The sequence below is a fragment of the Chrysemys picta genome, chromosome 9 (assembly GCF_011386835.1).
Source record: "Chrysemys picta bellii isolate R12L10 chromosome 9, ASM1138683v2, whole genome shotgun sequence".
NCBI classification, from domain to species: Eukaryota; Metazoa; Chordata; order Testudines; family Emydidae; genus Chrysemys; species Chrysemys picta.
Window position 1 is genome coordinate 101,918,764 of NC_088799.1, and position 21,869 is coordinate 101,940,632.

The 21,869-nt window shown below is 46.5% G+C and overlaps 1 protein-coding gene across 4 annotated transcripts in view; it reads right to left on the minus strand.

The window, feature by feature from the left end:
• DOCK11 (dedicator of cytokinesis 11) overlaps nucleotides 1–21,869 on the minus strand; it is a 123,589-nt gene that overhangs the window by 80,558 nt on the left and 21,162 nt on the right. For all 4 annotated transcript variants that reach the window (XR_010590316.1, XM_008178978.4, XM_008178977.4 and 1 more), the window contains exons 2-6: nucleotides 7,539–7,655; nucleotides 7,215–7,304; nucleotides 5,531–5,613; nucleotides 2,667–2,736; nucleotides 488–583 (exon numbers count right to left, since the gene is read on the minus strand). Coding sequence is in view for 3 of the 4 variants with exons in the window: in XM_008178978.4 (XP_008177200.2) it covers nucleotides 488–583; nucleotides 2,667–2,736; nucleotides 5,531–5,613; nucleotides 7,215–7,304; nucleotides 7,539–7,655 (456 nt within the window). In the remaining variant the exon portion in view is untranslated. The remainder of the gene's footprint in view (nucleotides 1–487; nucleotides 584–2,666; nucleotides 2,737–5,530; nucleotides 5,614–7,214; nucleotides 7,305–7,538; nucleotides 7,656–21,869) is intronic.

The following is a 21,869-nucleotide window of genomic DNA, read 5'->3' on the forward strand; positions in this document are numbered from 1 at the left end:
GAAGGGCTGAGGACTTAGCTGCTGCACAGAAGGTCAGTCCTGCGGTAGCATCTCAGTAACACCATCCCTGCTTTAAGCACAGATACTTTTTATTTAGATTCTAAAAGTTTGGCCATGTGCATTCAAGGAAACCAGCATTCAAAAGCCTTGTTTATTTCAGGCCTGCTGTTTTACTTAATTCAATTGTCCTCCTTTTCTGGGCCTCGGGCACTGATTCAGAAGGCGATCATGGGTTTGCTTTAACACACCTCTTTGCTTAGCCTGCCCTTCCTGATTCAAAACACTGCTTGGTAGGGTTCAGCACAGATCCCACTGCAGAAAGGGACTCGTTCAGAGGGAGGCTCTGTAAGACAGTTACAGAGGGGCCCAAACCAAAACCCAGCAGCCAGACTTGGAAGCTTGGATCGGAACGGAGACACTTGGCTCCACATAAGCAAGATCCCCCCGCTCGCTGCTCTGGTACGACAGCATATGGAATGAAGCTCACCTTCATGGTAACCGTGATTGTACTATTGACATTTGCTTTGTACAGCCAGCCTTGTTTGATGATCCCACCTTTCTGAGAGCACAACGAGGAGGAGTCCTGGAACAAAACAGGAGATTAGAAAGAGGTGACGTCAGTGCTAACCAGGCCCTGACCCGGCCACGGTGCCCCAGGCCAAAAGGCCCGTGGAAGTCAAGGGGAACTTTAAGTCTCATTTACATTAGGAAGTAGCACCGAATTAATCGGTCACGTGGCATTGCCTCCCAACATGGACGTAGTTCTGTCGATATACGGTTTGTAACGGCACCACTATTCCTGTACAGAAAGGGGGATATCCCTACTGGTGCAGTCACCCGTATACTGGTAGAACTGCATCCACTCGAGAGCTTTTACTGTAGAATACTGCAGTTAAAAAAACCCCACACCCCCTACCCAAACCACTTACACCGGTAAAACTTTTCAGCGTAAGCCGTGCCTTAGCATCTGCCCAGCTGATGCTACTCAGCGTTTTTCCACGCGTCGATCTCACGGTGCGCTACGCAGGGGCACACATTATTACCCCCCCATTTCACGGCCAGTCAGTAGCATCGCGGGGGATAGAACCTGGGCCTCCTGCCCCCAAAAGAGCAACTCCCAAGCCTCCCAATTCAACACTCTACAGTGACAATGGAAATATTCACAGTGCTTTACGTCTGTGGCTAAAGTCCCGGATTTCTCCTTGCTGGCAGTTCCCCCTTTTCCATTACCACATTGCTTTTCACTGAAGTTCTTTAACCTAATCCTGATGCAAAAGCTCTATTGGAAAATTACAAAGAGCACAGTCCACATTCGGTCAGACACAAGCCAAGATCAGGAAGTACAGTTCAGCTAAGAAGGGGTACGGACACACTCCCTCAAATTACTTTAGTATTTTATTTGGGGAACTGCTTAAAAGAAAACAATTCTATTCTATGTTGAGGGTTTATTTTTGTCCTTTTCTTTTGGGAAAGCACATTGAGTAACTTACTGCACAATACCGCAGCTAGATAGAGTGCGATGCTATTAAAGGAAAGAACTACACACAGCTAATGTTAAGGCTATGACACAAGCCAACAAAACAACCAGGAAATTCAAGGTTGGGCCCAACAATCAATTCTTGACTATAAAGAGGCACATCCTCTAAAAGGCACATCCAGGACATGCACAATAGCCATTAAAAATGCATACGAAACATCCCTTTCAAATTTCAGCCTTGGTAAAACACAAGCTGCCTTTTTCCTTTAAATAAATTCATCAGCCATGGTGCCTCATCGCCCCCATCACATTTAAACACATTTAGGCTACAATGTCCAGCAATTTTAGACTAAACCTTATTAACAACGTCCACCTGCGGCTCTCCTGGTGTTTCTCCAGAGAGGCAGACATTCTTGCTATGTTGCAGATGTGGGCAATGCGAGGCAGAGTGGTTAATGTGCACATGTTCAAAAGCGATCTCTAATACCGGGTGCCCATCTCGAAACCCTTCGGGCCTGATTTTCAGAAGGGCGAAGCGGTCTCAACTCCAAGTGATGTCTGTGGAAAAGCACTGAGAGGGCTCAGAGCCCCTTGAATGAGGTGAGCACACAGACGCTGGCCCACAGAAGCAATGGACACTTTCGAATATTTGGGATCTGATTGCAGGATCAGGACCTCGGAGTGGCAGCCTTTTACACCCTGTGAGCAGGTGTAAGTGATGACACAAATCGCAAGGCAAAAGAGAGTCAGACCCTGTGCCTTTGAACAAGCAGTAATGCCGTTTTGCAAGATTACTTGACACATGGACACCTACCTGTTCACTTTTGATTGAAGTAGATTGAATTAAAACCTTCACACAAAGAATTGCTTAGTAATGTTCTTGGCCTCTCCGTTTCATACTGCTGCAAGATACCAATGGAGAGCCAAAGAAAGCATCCAGGGAAAACATCCCAGTTAACTGAAAGGAGGCACATGCCTACTAATTCATAAGCCTCTTGGCTCTAAGAGATTATCTTGTAACACCTGCAGATGGATAATTGTCCGCAGGCTTGTCCCAACCGCTCAGAAAAGGGAATGGGCCGTCAGTGTATGATTTCCCAGCGAGAGCATTCCAGACTGGCGCTTTGCCTGGCGTGAATTGTTCCAGCTGCAACGCACAGTGCTACGGAGACATTTATCTTCCCCTTACCTCATCCTTTTCAACGTCTTCATCAATCTCAAATACGTGGTTTGGAATCTTCTCCGGTCTAAAGGATTTGCTGAAAATATAACACAGTATGTAAGACAGCCACACAGAAGGGAAGAATTCAGGACAATAGTAAAGAACGGGTACCAGTCCTCTTGTCACTGCTGGAAACGTACATGCATGCAATGGAATGAGTAGGCTCAACACCAGATATTATTTGCAAAAATTGACGTGGATGAGTAGGGAGGGGGTAGGACAATGGCAGGCCATACATTCATGTGTGTCGCCGTGACGTGTCATGAGCGGGTGGCTGCCTAAAAGATATGCCTTAGCAGAAGTTACTGAGCTTAGAGAAATCCCTGAGAGAAATTCTCTGGCCTATGCTATGCAGAAAGCCAGACTAGATCATCATAATGGTTCCCTTCAGGCCTTGAAATCTATGGATCTTGTTGCTTCTCTGGGAGAAAATGATATAAACATGCAGAGGTCTCAATCAAAGCTTGTACATGAACCTTCCCCCACGCCCTCTTCACGCGCACCGAAGCTGGGCTTCACGTTGAACGTACACTTCAGTACGAGTGAAACCTACAGGAACTGGTGCCTTAATTGACCACCAAAGAGATCTGTATATTCTAAAAACCTCCAAGTCACTCTGAAGCCTGATTTTCTGACCAGACGTGACCAAAGTCTGACTTCTGACCAAAGTCCACAGGTGGGTGGCCAATGATCTTGCTCTACCTATAGAACGCCCATAGCCTTCATACAGCCAAATCCTGCTTGCCTTACTCACTTGTGTAATCCCATTTACGTCACTGGCACTTCTTGTGTGAGCAAGGCAAGCAGTGTTTTATCCACAGGGGCTGGAGGAGGGTGGCTTCTTCCTTTGGTTTTTGTTACACTGTGTAACTTCGCCAACTTCAGTGCAGTTATTGCTGGTTTGCATGAGCAGGACCGAGTCAAGGGGCCAGCCCATCATTTATTTTGCAAAACCCAACAAAGATCAGATAGCAAGAACATGTGCAAACTGAATGTAATTCAAGCACCAATGGCATCCTCTTGTGCATGGCTTTCACACCACCTGCATGGAGCAGACCTCTTGCACATCGAGCTGGTCGGGAATTTTTTGACATAACATTTTTTTCATCGAAAAATGCCAATTTGTGGAAACCAAACCTGTTTGCAAGACAAGGCCCTTTCCAATAGGGTGACCAGATAGCAAATGTGAAAAATTGGGGCAGGGGGTGGGAGGGGTAATAGAAACCTATTTAAGAAAAAGACCCAAAAATCAGGACTGTCCCTATAAAATCGGGACATCTGGTCACCCTACTTTCCGACGAACCTCCTGACCAGAAACGTGTTGAATTGTCAAGCCATCTCTTTTGGACATTTTCAAAGTGAAAAATTCCAGTTTTCCGGTTCAGAATGACTCTCTGTTTCAAAATTTAAGCCAATTAGACTGAAAAGGGTTAAAAGGAAAAAGGTTGGAACTGAAACAAAATGTTCACAATTCCAGAACTAAAACATTTTGATCCACCTGAGCCAATTATTTTTTCCAGTTTTTTTTGGTTCACAAAAATTTCCAGATTTTGACTTTTCGTCTCAATTCTGGACAGCAAAACTTTTCAAACTCAAAACCGCTCACAGCGCAGGCAAAGCCAGCCATCCCCCAGTTCTTGTAGCCTGCCTCCCCAGAGGAGTCAATTAACAAGAAGAGACTGTCAGCATACCACGAGAGCTTTGTCTGAAGCAGTTTGAGAGGTGAGGGGGGCAAAACTGGCCCCACCCAGCACATAACCACCCATCAATCAGGCATGCATGTGCTTGACTGAAGATGGAGGCACTAAACGAGATTAGCCTTTGGCTGGAGTAACACACAGGGCTGGCATTTTAATGCACAAAGCTCTCTTCAGCATTGCCAGTGTTGATGGCGATATTCTTATTCCCCAGGACTGGTATTTCCCCACCATGTTAGGCACAAGCAGGATTGACTTGAGCAAGGGCCATGCTGTGACCGTCAGCATTCAGAGACAATGGGATTCCTGATTCGGGATGAGCAGACTGCACTGAAGCTACGTATTCTGCCACCTTCCTGAATTTAGGCTCTTCCTGTCATAACAGCTGATGGAAGGAGGATGTTGGTACATTGACAGTGAACGAACCCCTGTAATGTCTCTGCAGTTCCCTGATACAGTCTGAGTGACACAGACCTCTGGCTTGCAAACCCTAAATAAAGGGCAAGTAAATCTCATGAGAAGATACAGGGGTGGGGCAAACACCAGGGAACAGAAAATATTAGTGGATTGTTGGATCAACAACAATATGTCATAAGAACGGCCAGACTGGGTCAGACCAATGGTCCATCCGGTCCAGTGTCCTGTCTTCTAACAGTGGCCAACGCCAGGTGCTTCAAAGGGAATGAACAGAACAGAACATGGCAATTATGGAGTGATCCATAATGATGTCCAGTTGCAGCTTCTGGCAGTCAGAGACTAGGGACACCCAGAGCATGGGTTTGCATCCATAGCCATTGATGGACCTATCCTCCATGAACTGATCTAGTTCTTTTTTGAACCCTGTTATACTTTTTGGCAATGAGTTCCACAGGTTAACGGTGCATTGTGTGATGAAGTACTTTCTTCTGTTTGTTTTAAACCTGCTGCTTAGTAGTTTCAGTGGGTGACCCCTGGCTCTTGTGATATGTGAAGGGGTAAACAACATTTCCCTTTCTCCACACCAGTCACGATTTTATAGACCTCTATCATTTCCCCTTGAGTCGTCTCTTTTCTAAGCTAAAACTTAGACCTGATCAAACCACAGTCTAGCAAGGTTATTAAGCGTTCCTAGCATCCCAGAAGAGAGACACTTACCACGGCAACATCCGGAAGTCACCTGAGTATTCTTCATATTTATAGTTCACCACATGCCAGTCCGAGTGGTACGTTTTAATGCACTGTAAGGAGAATGAGGCATGTTCTTTGAAATCACAGCATGCTAAACAAAAACATGCACAACTCTTAAGAATGAAGAGCTACTAGTGAGACGCTGAGGCTGGCATTAAGGGAACAAACATACACAGTAGGTTGGACAAAGACTTTGTGGAGTTGTTTCTTTTATCCTGGACTGGGGAAACTAAACACCACAGAATTCCTTTGAGACCTAGATACCCATGTGATAGGATGGCTGCTTTCAGAGCGCCTCCTCCTGGCCTCAGGGTGACTCTGCAAGAGGTCCCCGCCTCAAGTTCTCTCTTCCAAGGGGCCGGTCACCTGCACAATTTCTCCACCATGTCACAAGCCCTTCCTGGGCTGCCCTCCTGTGGCAGGCCGTGGCACGACAGGTGCAGCTACCTTGCTATGCCTCAGCCCAGTCCCTCTAGCTGGGGGGCTCCTCCGCCCTGTTTCTGTCCCGACTCCTGGGTTTGCTCCTGGCTTTTGCCTGGAGACATTGGCAGGCTCAGCCCTCTCTGGCCCTCTGGCTTCAGCTCTCCCGCTCAGAGAGCCAGCCAGCATCTCCCTCTGCTGCTCTAAGTCTCCAGCCCTTTCTGGCTGGGGGAGGTTTGTGGGTGACCCACGACTGCATCCTCCTGTCACCAACTGGATCTGGCTCCACAGCTCGATGAGGGACCTCTCACCGCTCCCTCCTTCTGGGGCGTCCCCTCCCCGAGGCGCTCCATCCCGCTTGGCTCCTTTGAGCTCTCGGCCCCTAGACTCTCCCCCATTTAATACTCCCAAGGGCAGCCCCACCCTCCTCATTACACCAAATGAGGAGCGCCTGGCCTGGACAGGAGAGCTGCCCGGTTACAACGCACACCTAGCCTCTTGCCAGCTGCACGGGTGCTGGCATCTGCGCTTACCTCGGCCGCGGCTTTCGGACCGGACTAGTGCTGCTGAGAGCCCAGCCTGGCGCACGTTTGTGGAACCAGATTTTCAGACAGCGCCGGGCACCTGCCTCCGAGAGTCGGGCTCCTTTAACGGTGTCTCAAAACAGTCCTCCACCAATGGCACCTCTGCCGGGGTTCCCCCTTTCCCCCCCACTCTGGCCACGCGGGAGCTGGGCTCTCCACCAGGCCCCACCCGCAGCTGCCCGGGAACCACGCTCAAGGGCACAGTGCAGCTGCCAAAAGGAGCGGCTGCCGGGTCAAGAGCAACCCAGGAGTCATTTTCCATTTGGTGCTGCTCAGAGCAGCTGCTCTCGAGCGTCTCCCTTCCCCAGTCTCGTTCCTGCCGACGCACACCCAGGAGCTGCTCCAGCGGCTCTGAGGCACGGCAGGCGGAAGCAGTGAAACCTCTGCCTTCCCCCTTCCCATTAAAGGCCTGGGGGTGAACACTGCACCCCACACAGCTGGGGGCAGCAGGCGGCTCAAACTGAAGCTGCCAGATAGAAAAAGAGTCGTTCCTCCAGGCCTGAAGTTTCAGCTCCCCTGTGTCACAGACGAGGCCAACAAAGCAACTTGCAGCCTTATCTGCCATTAGCTGCAGCGCCATCTGGAGAGCATTTCCCCTGAAGGACAAGGCGCTGCAACGCTGCAGGTCAAAGGCCTTTGCACTCTACCTCTTTGACAAAGAGACTCTGAGCCTTCCTTTGAGCGTCTTCTGGCACCGTAGACTGGACAGTCCTCTGCTGGCGACCTATCACCGAGATCTGCGGGGAGGGGGGATAGAAAACGAGATTTCATGGTGAATTGGGCCCATATAAATTGTCAGTGAAAATAATAAATACTCTGGGCCTGATCACTCCCATTTGACCTGGCTGTAACACCTTTGAAATCAGTGTAGAAGTGGACACTGAAATCGAAGGGGGTTCCCCAGTGTGAGAGGGGGTTAGCGGAGGGGTGGATTAGGCCTTGTACATGAGAAGGAGCCAGCACAAACTCACAGACACATCCTCCATCGGAAACATGAGCAGATCACGGAGAGGATCGCTGTAGATCTGGGCTTTCCTTTGCAGGACCACATTCTCGTAGTCCAAGGGTTCAACCACTTTGGTTTTTTCCTGAAGGAAAATAAAAGCAGAACAAAACAGATAGTGAAAAAAAATTGCAAATGTTGCATCTTAGGCACCCAGCCAAGAACTAAGATGCACTTCCCCAACAAGAGTCATCAGTTCCACTTCTGCCCCTGAAGTTGGCTGCTACCGAATCCAGATTATGCCGGGAGCCCTTAACAAATCACATTCGTGACTCACAGCACTCTGCCCTTCCACAGCGATCTTCACCTGAGGATTTCAAAGCACAGTACCAATGAATTACTCATTACATCAACCTTACAATCCTTCTGCCATGTAGGTGAACATTACTGCGCACATCCTACAGGGTGAACTGTGGTTCAGTGACATGCCCATGGTCACACAACCGAATCTTTAAGCGCTAGCCGCCCCAGTCCACACGCCCTCTCTCCCTTTAGCGTGGAAAACAAGCTGCCTGGACAGGTTAGCGGCTGTGGTTTAAAGGTATTTACCATCGTAGTAGTTCATCTGCACTAGTCTAAAACAAGCCTGCTGGAAAGACACTCCGACACTCTGTGTCGCTTGAGCTGTCTCTGTTTGAGGCTCGTTATGTGATGCGAGATTTACGAGGCCTCTGGAAGCCTGCCATTTGGCAAGATGACAGCAAACCAGCTGTTCTGAGCTCTAACCAGGAATCTTGCAGGATGGAAAGGAAGATCAACACAATAATCCCTTTCAACACTTGAAACCCAAACGCCTAGCAATAAATCACACCTCCAGACACATTGTAAGGCGACAGTTTATGGCAAGGGTGATTGTAAAATCTCTCCGTCTGATTTTGCTCTGACTTAGAACACGGGCTTGCCTATGTTACAGACACGACAGCAGCACTGCGGCAGCTGCGCCATTGTAGTGCCAAAGCGTGGCCACTTGCTACAGCGACGGAAGGGTTTTTTCATTCGCCGTAGGTAATCCACCCCCTCGAGAGGGAGTAGCGAGGTCGACAGAATAATTCTTCCATTGACCTAGCAGTGTCTATACCAGGCCTTAGGTTGGCTTAACTATCAGGGTGTGAATTTTTCGCAGCTCTGAGCAATGTAGCTAAGGTTTAGGTGAAGACCTGGGCTATGGTAAATCAGGAGAAACTCCACTGAAATCCATGGGGTCACAGTGGGTAAAACTGAGAGCACAATCAAGCCCTTTACAAACCATTGATAAATAGATCTCGCTAGCAATGACTGTTCCACCCTTTTTCCATACAGATCTGCCATCACCTAATCGATAACAGCTGCATATTCAATCATATGGCAGCCTTGTCACGTACATACTAAATTCCTCTATCAGAGGATACAGCTTTACAACTTACTGCCTGCCGTTTAAGGCCATTCCTTTTTTATTTTTCAGATTGTTGCAGTTGCTGAAGAGAAAAAACAAATTATTATTTTATCCTTGCCAAGGTGTTTTTATTCGACCCCTTTGGCAGAGACCTCTGGGAGTCAGCATGACTTAGGTAAACTCCTGTGTTAGCCCACAGCGTTGCTGTGACGGTATTGTAAAACCACTATGCTAGTCACTGCTTTTCCTTTAGTCAGATCAGAGAGCACCAAAAATTAACAAGAGCCAAAAAAAGGGGGACAAAAAAAGCAATGACTAGGAAAATTTACTCCAGTTCCAGCCCAGACTTTGGATTTCATAAGCAGTTATCAGACACTTGTCACAGGAGCTATGAAAATTTAATTTTATACCAAGTTCTTTTCAAAGATTATAGATGATGGGGAAGGATCACGATGAATGGAAAAATGAACTTCAGACTATTAGCTTGACCCTGTTCGTGAGTTAGGAGAAAAGTGTAACACTAAACAGCCCCTCCACAGATGCTGTTTATTTAGTCTTTGCAGTGATTTTGATTGTTTCAGTCTGGAACTAAAAACGCATCTACCCGAGATAACCCACATCACAAAAGTAGCATGTTTAGGTGAAGCTTCAACATACTATTTTCAGGTTTCAGAGTAGCAGCCGTGTTAGTCTGTATCCGCAAAAAGAACAGGAGTACTTGTGGCACCTTAGAGACTAACAAATTTATTACAGCATAAGCTTTCGTGGACTACAGCCCACTTCTTCGGATGCATATAGAATGGAACATATATTGAGGAGATATATATACACACATACAGAGAGCATGAACAGGTGGGAGTTGTCTTACCAACTCTGAGAGGCCAATTAATTAAGAGAAAAAAAACTTTTGAAGTGATAATCAAGATAGCCCAGTACAGACAGTTTGATAAGAAGTGTGAGCATACTTACAAGGGGAGATAGAATCAATGTTTGTAATGGCTCAGCCATTCCCAGTCCTTATTCAAACCGGAGTTGATTGTGTCTAGTTTGCATATCAATTCTAGCTCAGCAGTCTCTCGTTGGAGTCTGTTTTTGAAGTTTTTCTGTTGTAATATAGCCACCCGCAGGTCTGTCATTGAATGACCAGACAGGTTAAAGTGTTCTCCACTGGTTTTTGAGTATTTTGATTCCTGATGTCAGATTTGTGTCCATTAATTCTTTTGCGTAGAGACTGTCCGGTTTTCAACTATTTTCAACTAGCAATAAACTTTACTCCAGACTCATCGGAATGTTTTGTGTAACGTTCACTGTGAATGAAATATTGATCCATCAGCCCATCCTACAGGAACGTATCCCATTGAGGTTCAAGGCAGTGTCTCTTAAGCCAGACATAGAGGGTCAGGCCCAAGAGAAGAATTGTTACAAAGAATGAGAGGTGAAGCATTCACAGGCTTATATGTTGCATGTGACCATCAAAATTCCAGCAGCTGCCCTGTGAAAAAGCCTCACGGATAACAGCTTCTGCTTCAGAGACAAATGGCCTCAGCACGTGCGGTTTCTAGCACCGACAACTTCCCATTTTGCTTTCAAACACAGACTGTGGGTGCTGAGCACCGCATCGGATCAGACCCAAATGCATTTCTGAACTGCCGTGCAGAACACACTGAGAATGCTACGCAAATTGCAGGACTGACAACCCCCCAAATGTTAAACAAGACAGGCCCTAAAACATCAGGAGACTGGCTTCAATATTGAGAGTTTGTTTTTTTTTAAATCATAAATAAGAAGTTCTTTTTCTTGGCCTTCTGGTTTCCAAGTCTTTAGAGTGTGCTGGGGTCATATTTTCAAGCTTTCCTCTACAACCATACAGAGACTGAACTTTTTTTTTTTTAAATGAAGACTGAGAGTCTCACATAATCACAGGACTCCAGCAGCTGGGCCTTTAAGGAAAACACCATTGATAGTGAAAGTTGGCAACACTGTGTTGACATTTGGCAATCAGCCAGAGGCCCCAGGACTGTCTGGCTGGCTACAAACTACCTCGAAGCGTCTTTCTGGAAACACTACTTTTGAGAAACAGAAACACCAGCCGTATCAGACGGACTGTCCCAGATCAGATCCTTGGCAGCCGTCAATGAGCACTTGATGGGACTCCGAATGGAAGTGGGGTGCAAAGTCGGCTTTAAACGAACCTTGTGCTCACACGATCCTGGGACCATTCTGTGCTGCATGAGCTAGAACAGCCTGAAGGATGGGAACTTTAATTCTCTCCTCACCCCTATTTGGGCCTGATCCTGGGAGACCCTGAGCACTTCCTGACATTTGCTGCACTCCCTCAGGAGCTGCACCCCTGCCAGAGGCCACTCAGCCCTTGGGAGGGTGGAGACCTCAACAAGGCCAGGCACGTCACCCCCCCAAACACTCGCACTTCACCTGCGGTTTGACTCTCCCGAATTCACACACGCTGTGGCAGGAGGACATGGATAGGCTCCTGGTAGAAATAGCCTGACCTTTACTTGTGCTTCCGAGCGCAGCATTTCCCACTTGCGCAGGGTTTGGCATTCTCCAAATTCTTACGGAGAATTAATCTGCAGAAATTCAAGGATTTGCTTGTAAATTCAAACCCTGCATTGCTCTAGATACAAAGTCATTCCAAGCAATTGCCACGACACAGTCACGTTACGTATTATGTAATCACTATACACCATGGTATCCTGATTCCATCTGGCAGACAGAGCTAATGAAATGTAATAGTGGGTTAACGTCATTGTTAACTAACCATGCTCATATTAAGATTTGGGGCTGGGGATGTTAAAAAGACAAGTGATGCCACGACACAGGAAGATACACAACTGAAGCAAACATCCAACACTCTAAGGAGACTGCACTGAAGTATCCAATAGCGTTATACCTGAGGGAGTGATCAGGCCAAACACTGCCCAGGGTTTTGTCCCCGTGTCCATAAGGCAGTAGCCACATTAGTAACAAAAGGCCAACTTCCGCCATCTTTACTCAAGCAAAACTCCTACTGAGGTCAAGGGGAATTTAGTCCAATTAAGGATTGATGAATTTGGGCCAGAATTCCCTCCTCCTCTCCTGACCGGCTCAAATAGTTGTTTCTGGCCTCCCTCTACGGGGGAAAGAGAGGCTGCCTATCTGGGTGTCTCTTTTGGTTCTCATACTGCACCCATCTCCATGGTTTCTGAGATCCCATTTTCATTTGGCCTGCGACACCGGAGTATTTTCTTCTCTGGCATCTCATGGAGTTGCACCGGCTGACACTATGAAGGAATTTGGCTTTACGCCTTAGAGTAGAGTTCTGTTTCAGTATATACATCTGATCTGCTAGCAAAGCAAAGGATACTTCCCAAAACCTGCAACCAAAGAGGCAGAAATGCCATTTTGTGTAAGAAGAGTGCTGCAGCCCTGCTGCTTAAGCACAAAAAAGGAAGTGGTGTCATATGATTAAAACTGAAATAAATACACGCGATACAATTTGCATGTGCTCCAATGATGCAATGTGTTGTGGAAAACTATTTTGCCAGCCATGCACTAGAAAATTAGTACACCGTTCCCTTCAGAAAAAGAGAACTATTAGAAACTTATTTTCTTTAACATTTCTCTATGCGCTCACAAATTAAATCCCTCTGATTATGCTATTTTAAGGATAAAATTGCTATTATTTATGCTTTTTGTTTACTCATTTTTAACTAACTTCTATCAATATCAATAACATCTCATCAGCTTGACTATAAAGGAGTTATTATTTCCTTTTAACACCTGCAAATAACTCCAATTCACATTACTGGAAGGTCCATGTGGCCAGTAAGATTAAAACAGATCCTTCAATTTGTTCTTTTAGGATTGCGGTCAAAAGGAATACTCAATAAATTCAGGTTTCAGAGTAGCAGCCGTGTTAGTCTGTATCCGCAAAAAGAAGAACAGGAGTACTTGTGGCACCTTAGAGACTAACAAATTTATTAGAGCATAAGCTTTCGTGGACTACAGCCCACTTCTTCGGATGCATAGTGGGCTGTAGTCCACGAAAGCTTATGCTCTAATAAATTTGTTAGTCACTAAGGTGCCACAAGTACTCCTGTTCTTCTTTTTTCAATAAATTCAGTTGCCTAGGGCAGTAGTACCAATTTATCTCAAGTGGCACTAACTTTTAAGATACGTTTTACACTGTAAAATCTTGCTTTATTATGTATATAAAACAAGTTTATAAAATACTGGTTTATATTGCTTTTTTCCCTTTTCAGTTCATGAATGGGCTGCTGTTAACTTATATCATGTGTTGTAAATTAAAATGAGTTGACCTATTCCTAACAAGTCTGATTATTAAAATGAAAGAATTTTAAATATCCAACGTGAATCTCACCATTTATTGCTCCTTATTTACTTTTTTGCAGTTTTCCCCACTGTGGGTAACTGAAATCAATTAAGTGCTTTTCACACTGGTTTAAAGTCAGTTTCATTTTCAAGGGCTGCCGTATCCCCGGGAGGTTTTCCATTTGATCAAACACAACTGTTGCCACTCACTTTTAAAAACAAAACTAAATCCCTCTCCGATTGGCTTTCACAAATTGGACGTGTGGGGCCAAGTTGATTGTAAGGCTGTGGGAGGATGAACAGCGCCCATTGCATAGGCTGCCCCAAGGTCTGGGGAAGGCTCAATCAGGAAGTCATTTGGGGTTAATTTCTAATGTGATAAGTAACAAGCAATGAGATCTTAACAGTTTCCCACAGCACTTTAAAAATATCCACCTTTCACTGTAAGTTTCCTCGAACTGGCATGTGCGCCAACAGAAAAACTCCCCTCCATCAGCCTCGGGACCCGGTTCTGCAACTTACTGAGCCAGGCTTCCCAGCCCCATCCCTGCAGGAGGCTAGCACAGGGCCGACATGCCGGTTAAGCCCTAGTTTCCTGCCTTAAGAGGTGCCTGGCCTCACGTGGCTGGTCAGCGAGCAGGGAATTCCATGCCGTGTGAATAGTGCACACAGGTTTTTACGTACACGCTTTGGGTTGGCAAAGGAGAGACCTTGTGAAAAGTCTAACTGCCCCACCTGATTTTCCATTCCGAGTTCTTTTCACGCAGCGCAGTGCAGTAATGCCACTGTGGATTAGCTCAAACAGCTGAAACGGTGCCATCAAAATCGCTCTCTGGAAATGTGTGTGTCACCCCCCACACAACCCTCAACGAATTCCACCAAGCTCCGGCGGTGTGCGGATGTCAGCAAAACCCTTTAGACGTAGACATGATGAGCCCACCAGACAAACTAGCAACTTGGAAAAACCAGAGGTGTTTGCCAGAGAGCCTCTGCACTCTCGCAAGTGGGTAGCGTCTGAGAAGTACACAGGACGTGTTATACTGCATGAATCACAACCACATGGAAGACCTAATTCTGGAGACTTCCCAGGACGAGGCCCTGTCAGCGTAAATGGACTGGTGCAGGTCTGGTGAGCCACCACAGGACAAGGAGCTCCTGCGCAGACGCTCAACAGCTTCTGTGGACTGTAGCAGGGGTTTCTGTGCAGTTTCCCCTAACTAGGCAGGGATCTGTGAAGCTACAGTGGCCGGTCAAAGTGCTGCCAACGCCTCTGATTTTAGAACATAAGCACAGCCATACTGGGTCAGACCAAAGGTCCATCCCGCCCAGTATCCTGTCTTCCGACAGTGGCCAATGCCAGGTGCTCCAAAGGGAATGAACAGAACAGGGAATCATCAAGTGATCTATCCCCTGTTGCCCATTCCTAGCTTGACAAACAGATGCTAGGGACACCATCCCTGAACATCCCGGCTAATAGCCATTGATGGACCTACCCTCCATGAACTTATCTAGTTCTTTTTTTGAACCCTGTAATAGTCTCGGTTTTCACAACATCCTCTGGTAAAGACTTCCACAAGTTGACTGTGCGTTGTATGAAGAAATTCTTCCTTTCCTTTGTTTTAAACATGTTGCCTATTAATTTCATTTGATGGCCCCTACTTCTTGTATTACGTTCTTGTGTTTATTTTATTACCAGTCTTGTGATAGTTTTTCATAAGACCCTTGCTCCTGGAGTCATGTGATTATGTGAGAATCTCAATTAACACTTTTTTTTAACAAAAGAAAGTTACTAGCTTTCACAATTGCAGAGAAGAGATTGAAAATGGGACCTCCAAAAGCTCAAAAACAAGAAAGCAGATAAAAAGAACCTGATATTCATTGATGTTAATGTCTCACCGTTTTCAAGCCAACCTCGTGATTTCTGAATGCTTGGATTTGGCAATGCTGATACCACAGCAACACTGAGGGGATGAAAGCCAAAACCACCTCCTGCCCCTTCATTCTCCCACACACACAGTGTCAGCAGTCCCATGCTCTCATGGCCTTCCACACTCTCAGCAGTGTGATGACAGTGAGCAGATGGGAGCTGAATTTGACTTCATGTACTTATGGCTAGAGCCCGCAGCCTCTACTCAGACGTCACTGCCCGAGTTGGGACTGAGCGTTGGTGGCAGGAAGTGGCCCTGAATGAAGTTGCTGGTTAGCGTCCCCGGACAGCTCTCTGATTTCAGTCTAACAGAATGCTCTGTGACAACGTGCCAAAGACTTGCTAGTGACGGGCAGAACATCCTAAAAGTCACTTTCCTGGCTTGCAGCTTTATATCCTGCATGCACAAAAATAGAGTCTGACTTTCTCTGAGCCAAGCTGCTTCCTGAACAAACCAGCCCTTAACACGTTGCTCTGAACATGCAACAACATTTGCTGCAGTGCCAATTAAGGTAAATCAGTAAATCTGATGGTAAACTGAAGTCTTGAGCCTGCATTCTCCTTCACACGGAGACCCCTTTCTCCAGCTCTGGCGGTGGGGATGACTGTCATTCGTGCCACCGTAAGAGTCTTTTATCCTGCAGAAGCGGTGCAGGGATTCACTTTGAGTCAAAAGGGAAAAAATCCTGGAAATGAGCCTGGATTCCAAAACTATTTCAATCCCCCTCTCCTCCCCCCCTCCTTTGACAAGAGCCAAATTCTTCTCTCCTTGTTAGGTGGCTGACGACCAGTGAGCAACGAGAGATTCTAGAGCACATCCCAGCATGGGCGGCTTTAAAGGAACTGGTGTCAATTGAATTATAAAGACTTCAAGGTCTAAACATGAACCCCAAGCCCTTCTTATGAGAGGCTTTTACACCTGAACAGCACTAGCAATTGGTGTTATTGAGCTCCTAAAAACAACCCAGCATTTCCTCATCTCTCCTGCTCTAAGGGGCCTCTTCTGATTTTAATGACATTCGACAAAGCTCCTGACATAACACACCCCCCCTTATTTATAGCACCTGGATGGCAGGGTTCCCCCCGAGGCTCGGGCCTGCAAGGAGGGCTCAGGGAGAGCTGAGGAAACCTGGCATCTTTCAAGAACAGACCTTCAGCTGTATGCGGGGAAACTTCACACACCTACAGATCTGAGCTCTTAGCCATCTAGTCCAGCCACCGGCACAAGTGCAAAATACTCACAAGGGTTTGCAAGGCTGGGCCTTTCGGCACCAAGAGCCAAGGGTGTTTACATTACCTGTTTTCAAAGATGTGAGAAGTGCGATTCCTTAACCATTCCATTCTCTGCAATGCCCAGCCAGGCCGGGAGGTCGGAGAGGGGGTTAGGGCTCTCTAGTTTGCTCTCAAGCATCTCTAAACAGCATCACCTAAAGCCTGAATGGAAGCTGCCCACCCACATGCATGAAAGACACAAAATCACAGTGTTTGAGGTCAGTTTACATGTTTTCAGTGAAGGATAGAAGCACACCATTTTCAAGGGCATCCAATCACCCTCCATCCAGGCCTCCCTGTATCAGCCGCAGCCCACATGGGCCGAGGAACCCATATTGCTGACTAACTCCACTGGGTTAATGGCAGAGTCACATCACATTCGTTTTACTTATCACCAAAACACAACCCAACTGGCTGCCACAAGCCATAAGATGATTTAGAGCAACACCTTCAAATGGAAACCGAAAGGTGCAGGTCAAGTCTTTGTAAACAAACTCGACTGTTAGCCCACAGCACAGCTATGAGCCAGGAGAACCTGAATTCCTCGGTTACAGTTGTCACCCAGTTAGAGAGAAGTATTTTTATGTGCCTGATGCAAATTATAACTGCAAACTGGTAGGATGGCAAGACAGGCATCGAAAATATACCTTTGCTCTCCGGCATGTAGCAAAGGGTGCAGATGAAGCTTTTTAAGCCCTGAAAGAAGATTTCAAAAGTCTTTGTTTTTTTTGCTGAGTTCTGTTAAACTGCAAACCACAGACACCTCCTGGTGTAAATGCTTCAGCCTCTTGCTATTACATCAGCAGATGGCTCCACACGAATTGTGACAGTGGAGGAGAAGCAATTGCACGAAAGCAATTATACAACTAGAAGCCAACTCCCCAGAGTCAGCTGACATTGTAGTTGGCTACCTCAGCAACAAAATCACTATCTCCTTCCCGGGAGAATCAAGACCGGCCCACGGAAAGAGAGCGGTGGTGGGTCACAGTCAGAGACATGGCAGGTGCGGACACTGGGCTGCATTAAACTGACAAACTTACACACATTGCTCCATGGAGGAACGTTTCCCAACCGGTTACAACACTCATTCTGTACAGCTCGTGAGGGGCTGGTCCCACCCCACAGCCTCCGCCAGGCACAGCAAAGCAAACCATAAAGCTCAGCAATTTTCTACATCAGTGACCCCGCTGGTGGCAAAGAACCACCTGTGCTGATCTCTCTCTGCCATGTGAGGAATCAGGGCTGCCCACGGGGACAGTGCCAAGCTAGGGCAGCAGCAATCCGGAGTGTCTCTGTAGGAGAAGATGAAGCAGTCTCTGGTTACTGTCCTTTTGCACAAGGCTAAGCAAATTACTCCTGGCTAACATGCGCCGACAGAGGATATTTTTAAGCTCAGCTGAAACATACAAGGGCCTGTGTCCCCTTACTCAGCAGGGTTGATAGGGCAGCTTTGGGTTCCCACGTCTCTCCTCACCGTCACCTGGAGCTCGCGAGGGGAAGGTCAGCTCAGAGGCATGCAGTAGTACCTCCCAGGGTAGCTTGTTTGGCCAGCTAGAGGGAGTGTGAGCATCATGCTTACAGACACGGGGCGAGAGGTACCACGTGGGGGGCAGCAGGGAGATGGTCTCAAGGGATGTGTCTGGACAGACAGAGGGTGTGTTTCTGAGGCTAGGTCTACACGACCCGCCTGAATTGGCGGGTAGAAATCGATCTCTCAGGGATCGAATTATCGCGTCTCATCGGGACGCGACAATCGATCCCCGAATCGACGCTCTTACTCCACCAGCGGAGGTGGGAGTAAGCGCCGTCGACAGGGAGCCGCGGAGGTGGGAGTAAGCGCCGTCAACAGGGAGCCGCGGAGGTCGATTTTGCCGCCGTCCTCACAGCGGGGTAAGTCAGCTCCGATACGCAAATTCAGCTACGCGAATAGCGTAGCTGAATTCGACCTATCTTAAATCGACCCCCCCGTAGTGAAGACCTGCCCTCAGTCAAGTTAGCTTAACACGCCTGAGAACCGCACTGAATCCAGGCCAGCACGTCTGAAGCCATGTGACTGTAACCCAGTGGTCTGTGTGCGTTCCAGGCCCCGCTCTGTGCCGAGCCAAGGAGGCCCTCGGTATGTCGTCCAAGATGGTGGCCACCATAATATAGCCTAGGAAGCCTCCTAGGGAACAACATGGCTTCAAATACGCTAGCCTACATCTTGACAGGGCCTTCAGCTGCGTTACTCCATTGAAACAAACCCTTTTTGCCCAGCCAGGCAGGCGCAAGGCTCTGCCATTGGTTGGGTGCAGATACGAAGAGTGAGAAAGCTCAGAAAATAACCCCAAGGCAAAGCTGCTCTGTCTCTGCGTGGAACTTGCCTTCACCCATCCAGCTGCCCAAACCCTCTTCAGCAAGAGCCCCCCGAACGTGCAGCTTATGGGCACCAGGGTGTGTACAGCCATGGGAAACAGTCACAGAGGACTTAAGGAACCGGTAAGTGAATGATTGATGCATCAAGGAGACAGAGTGAGGTACTCCAGAGGCTGACAAGGAGTCAAAGAGACCTGTCCTGTATCCATTTGCAAAATCGATGGAATTCTTTACATTTCGTTTCAGAACGAGGTCTTTGGCACACTTTTTAGAAAAAGGAAATAGTATTTTTTTTAAATGCCACTAGCCCGACTTTCATGAGCTGCCCTATAATGACAATTGGGGTGTTCATGGGATTGAGGACAGGAAAGGAGAGTTCCATTTCAAACTTTCCAGGCCAGTACAACAATCTCTCTCCAATGGCCTCCTTTCTGCACCTGCTGAATTTCTTACAACCACGTTTATTAATCGAAACATACTCCAATGGCCTCTTTCTCAGTATCCCTTTTCTTCCAAATCACCCCAGATGGTGAATAAAGGTACGCATTGTACATAATTTGCAGAAAAGAGTGTTTCACAAAGATTGGAGGGTTTTCAAAATAGTACATTAAGGGAACAAATATAACAAGTTATTTCATATCATCAGTCATGTCGGGGTGGCTCGCATTTAAAAACAAACAAACCCAGAAGAGTAATTGTCCATCACCCGCTTGCAGCAGTAACACACAGACCAAAAAGCTGTTTTTACTTCGCCATTAATCACTTCACGCAGTCTGTTTAGACAGCATGTGAAAGACTCATCAGTAACCATCAGCTCACATTTCCTGCTCCAGAACGGAACTTGGTCATTCTTTAACCCACAGCCCGTGTAGGAACTAGACTAGATTAGACTTTCACTTCTTGATGCACAAATGCCAACCTGTTAACACTGACATTATTTTTCAGTAGATGATCCTTCCCCTGCTAAAGTCAACCTTTACTGCAGCTTCTTCATTGTCATTTAACCTTGCGCTAAAAACCTTTTGTTTGTGGATGAGCCTGAGAACAAGAGATGTCATGTTTTCTCACTGTGACTTGATGGAGAAATATCTGAGACTCAACTAAACACATCCATTCATCGCAAAAAAGAGACGGCATCCTGAACGGAGACACCACTAATCTGAATAGTAAGAGTGAGAGCTGTCAAGAGCACTGGATAAAAGAGGGGAAATAACACAGATCACATCCAAATCTAAAAATATGCACAGGCTGTGCAACTGTTGCTCACAAAAAACTCGGTCAGCTTTTTACAGTATATCTACGTTCTCTATTGTAACTCCGTAATGCATTGATTTATGTATGAAATCATTTCTAGGACGCATCTCATAAAACCCAGTGCAAACTACATTTCAAAATAGATCCCAAAGGACCAACTAGATGAAAAATATAGAAAACATGAGGCAAAAGTTCAGCTGAGGAACGGATTGAAAAAGGTGCATTTAAATATAATTAAAAATGACAACATATAATTTAACATTTTGGACAGGCTAACCGCAGTGGCCCACTCAGTGATGCTAAAGAAAGAACAAGCGTGTGCATGTGTAATACACTCACATTGGTTTTGAAACTTGCAACCTCTAATTTCAGAAGGGGAACAACTTCCGAGAGAGGTAACTAACCTGGATACATAAGCATATAAAAACCACAGACATCACATCTCAGTTTTTGTTCACACAATTTGTTTGTGAAAGAAAGAGTTTACACTGAATCGAGAACTGGGGAAATCCACCTTTAAACAAGTACACTTGGAAAAGTGAGGAATTTTTACCAGTAAATAACCATAGCAGAAGAAAAGTATCTCCAGCACCAAACACTTAGAAATCATGACTCAGGCTCCCCAAACTTCATGGGATTGGATTAAAAATCATGAAGTTGTTTTTTTGTTTTACAAAACTACTACGTTTTGGGCTCTTTTTATTTGCCTTCTGCTTCCTGAGCCATCTTTGGGTCACTCTAGTCCCATTTTCAAACTTTTCACTGCAGCCATTAGAGCTAAAACTTCCATTACCAAAAAACCAAACCCACCACCACCAAATTGAGATTCTTACATCATTCCTGACTCCAGGAACTGGGGCTTAAAGAAAACCATCAACCCTCATGCAAGTTGGCAACACCCATTCATCTCTGCAATGCATGGAGTACAGTGCCATTCTTCCTACAAAGGGATTAAACGTTCTAGAAGAGGAAACTGGGACTCAGAAGTAGTGAGCCACTTGAAATAGACATAACCCCATCCTTTATATGCTCCAGGTGTTTTAATGCACTCCTTGAAGCACAGGAAAATGATAAACACTGTCACCTGTGGGTGCACACTTTTCACAAAGTGATCACTCTATAGCTGACCTCTCAGTCCTCATCCCCAAAGGAAACCCCCAAAATGCACAACACTTTCGAAAGACAAGCCTGGGAGCTTAAATTGGTTACTCTGCTAGACACAAAATTCACAAACGGAACAGAGGTGCTGCATTTATGGCTTATTACAACAATCTGTAACCCACAAATCCCCTCTTTTTGTCCTCTGACTGCAGAGGTGTTAACGGGCCACTCTACCTTGAATGGGAGTACTTGTGGCACCTTAGAGACTAACAAATTTATTAGAGCATAAGCTTTCGTGGGCTACAACCCACTTCCACGAAAGCTTATGCTCTAATAAATTTGTTAGTCTCTAAGGTGCCACAAGTACTCCTGTTCTTTTTGAGGATACAGACTAACACGGCTGCTACTCTGAAATCTACCTTGAATGGTCCCTTCCAATATGTGCCAACTGCTTATGCTAAACGCTCTGTTCCACCTGGCACTTTGCTGTGACCTGGGAGTTCCTTTCCCAGACCTGAAGAGGAGCTCTGTGCGGCTCAAAAACTTGTCTCCCTCACCAGCAGATATTGGTCCAATAACAGATATTCCCTCCCTCACCTTGTCCCACTGTCCTTTAACAACACTTATTGGCACCAAAGGATTCTAAGGGCATGAAACAAGCATCCACACGGCTGTACAGAGCAGGG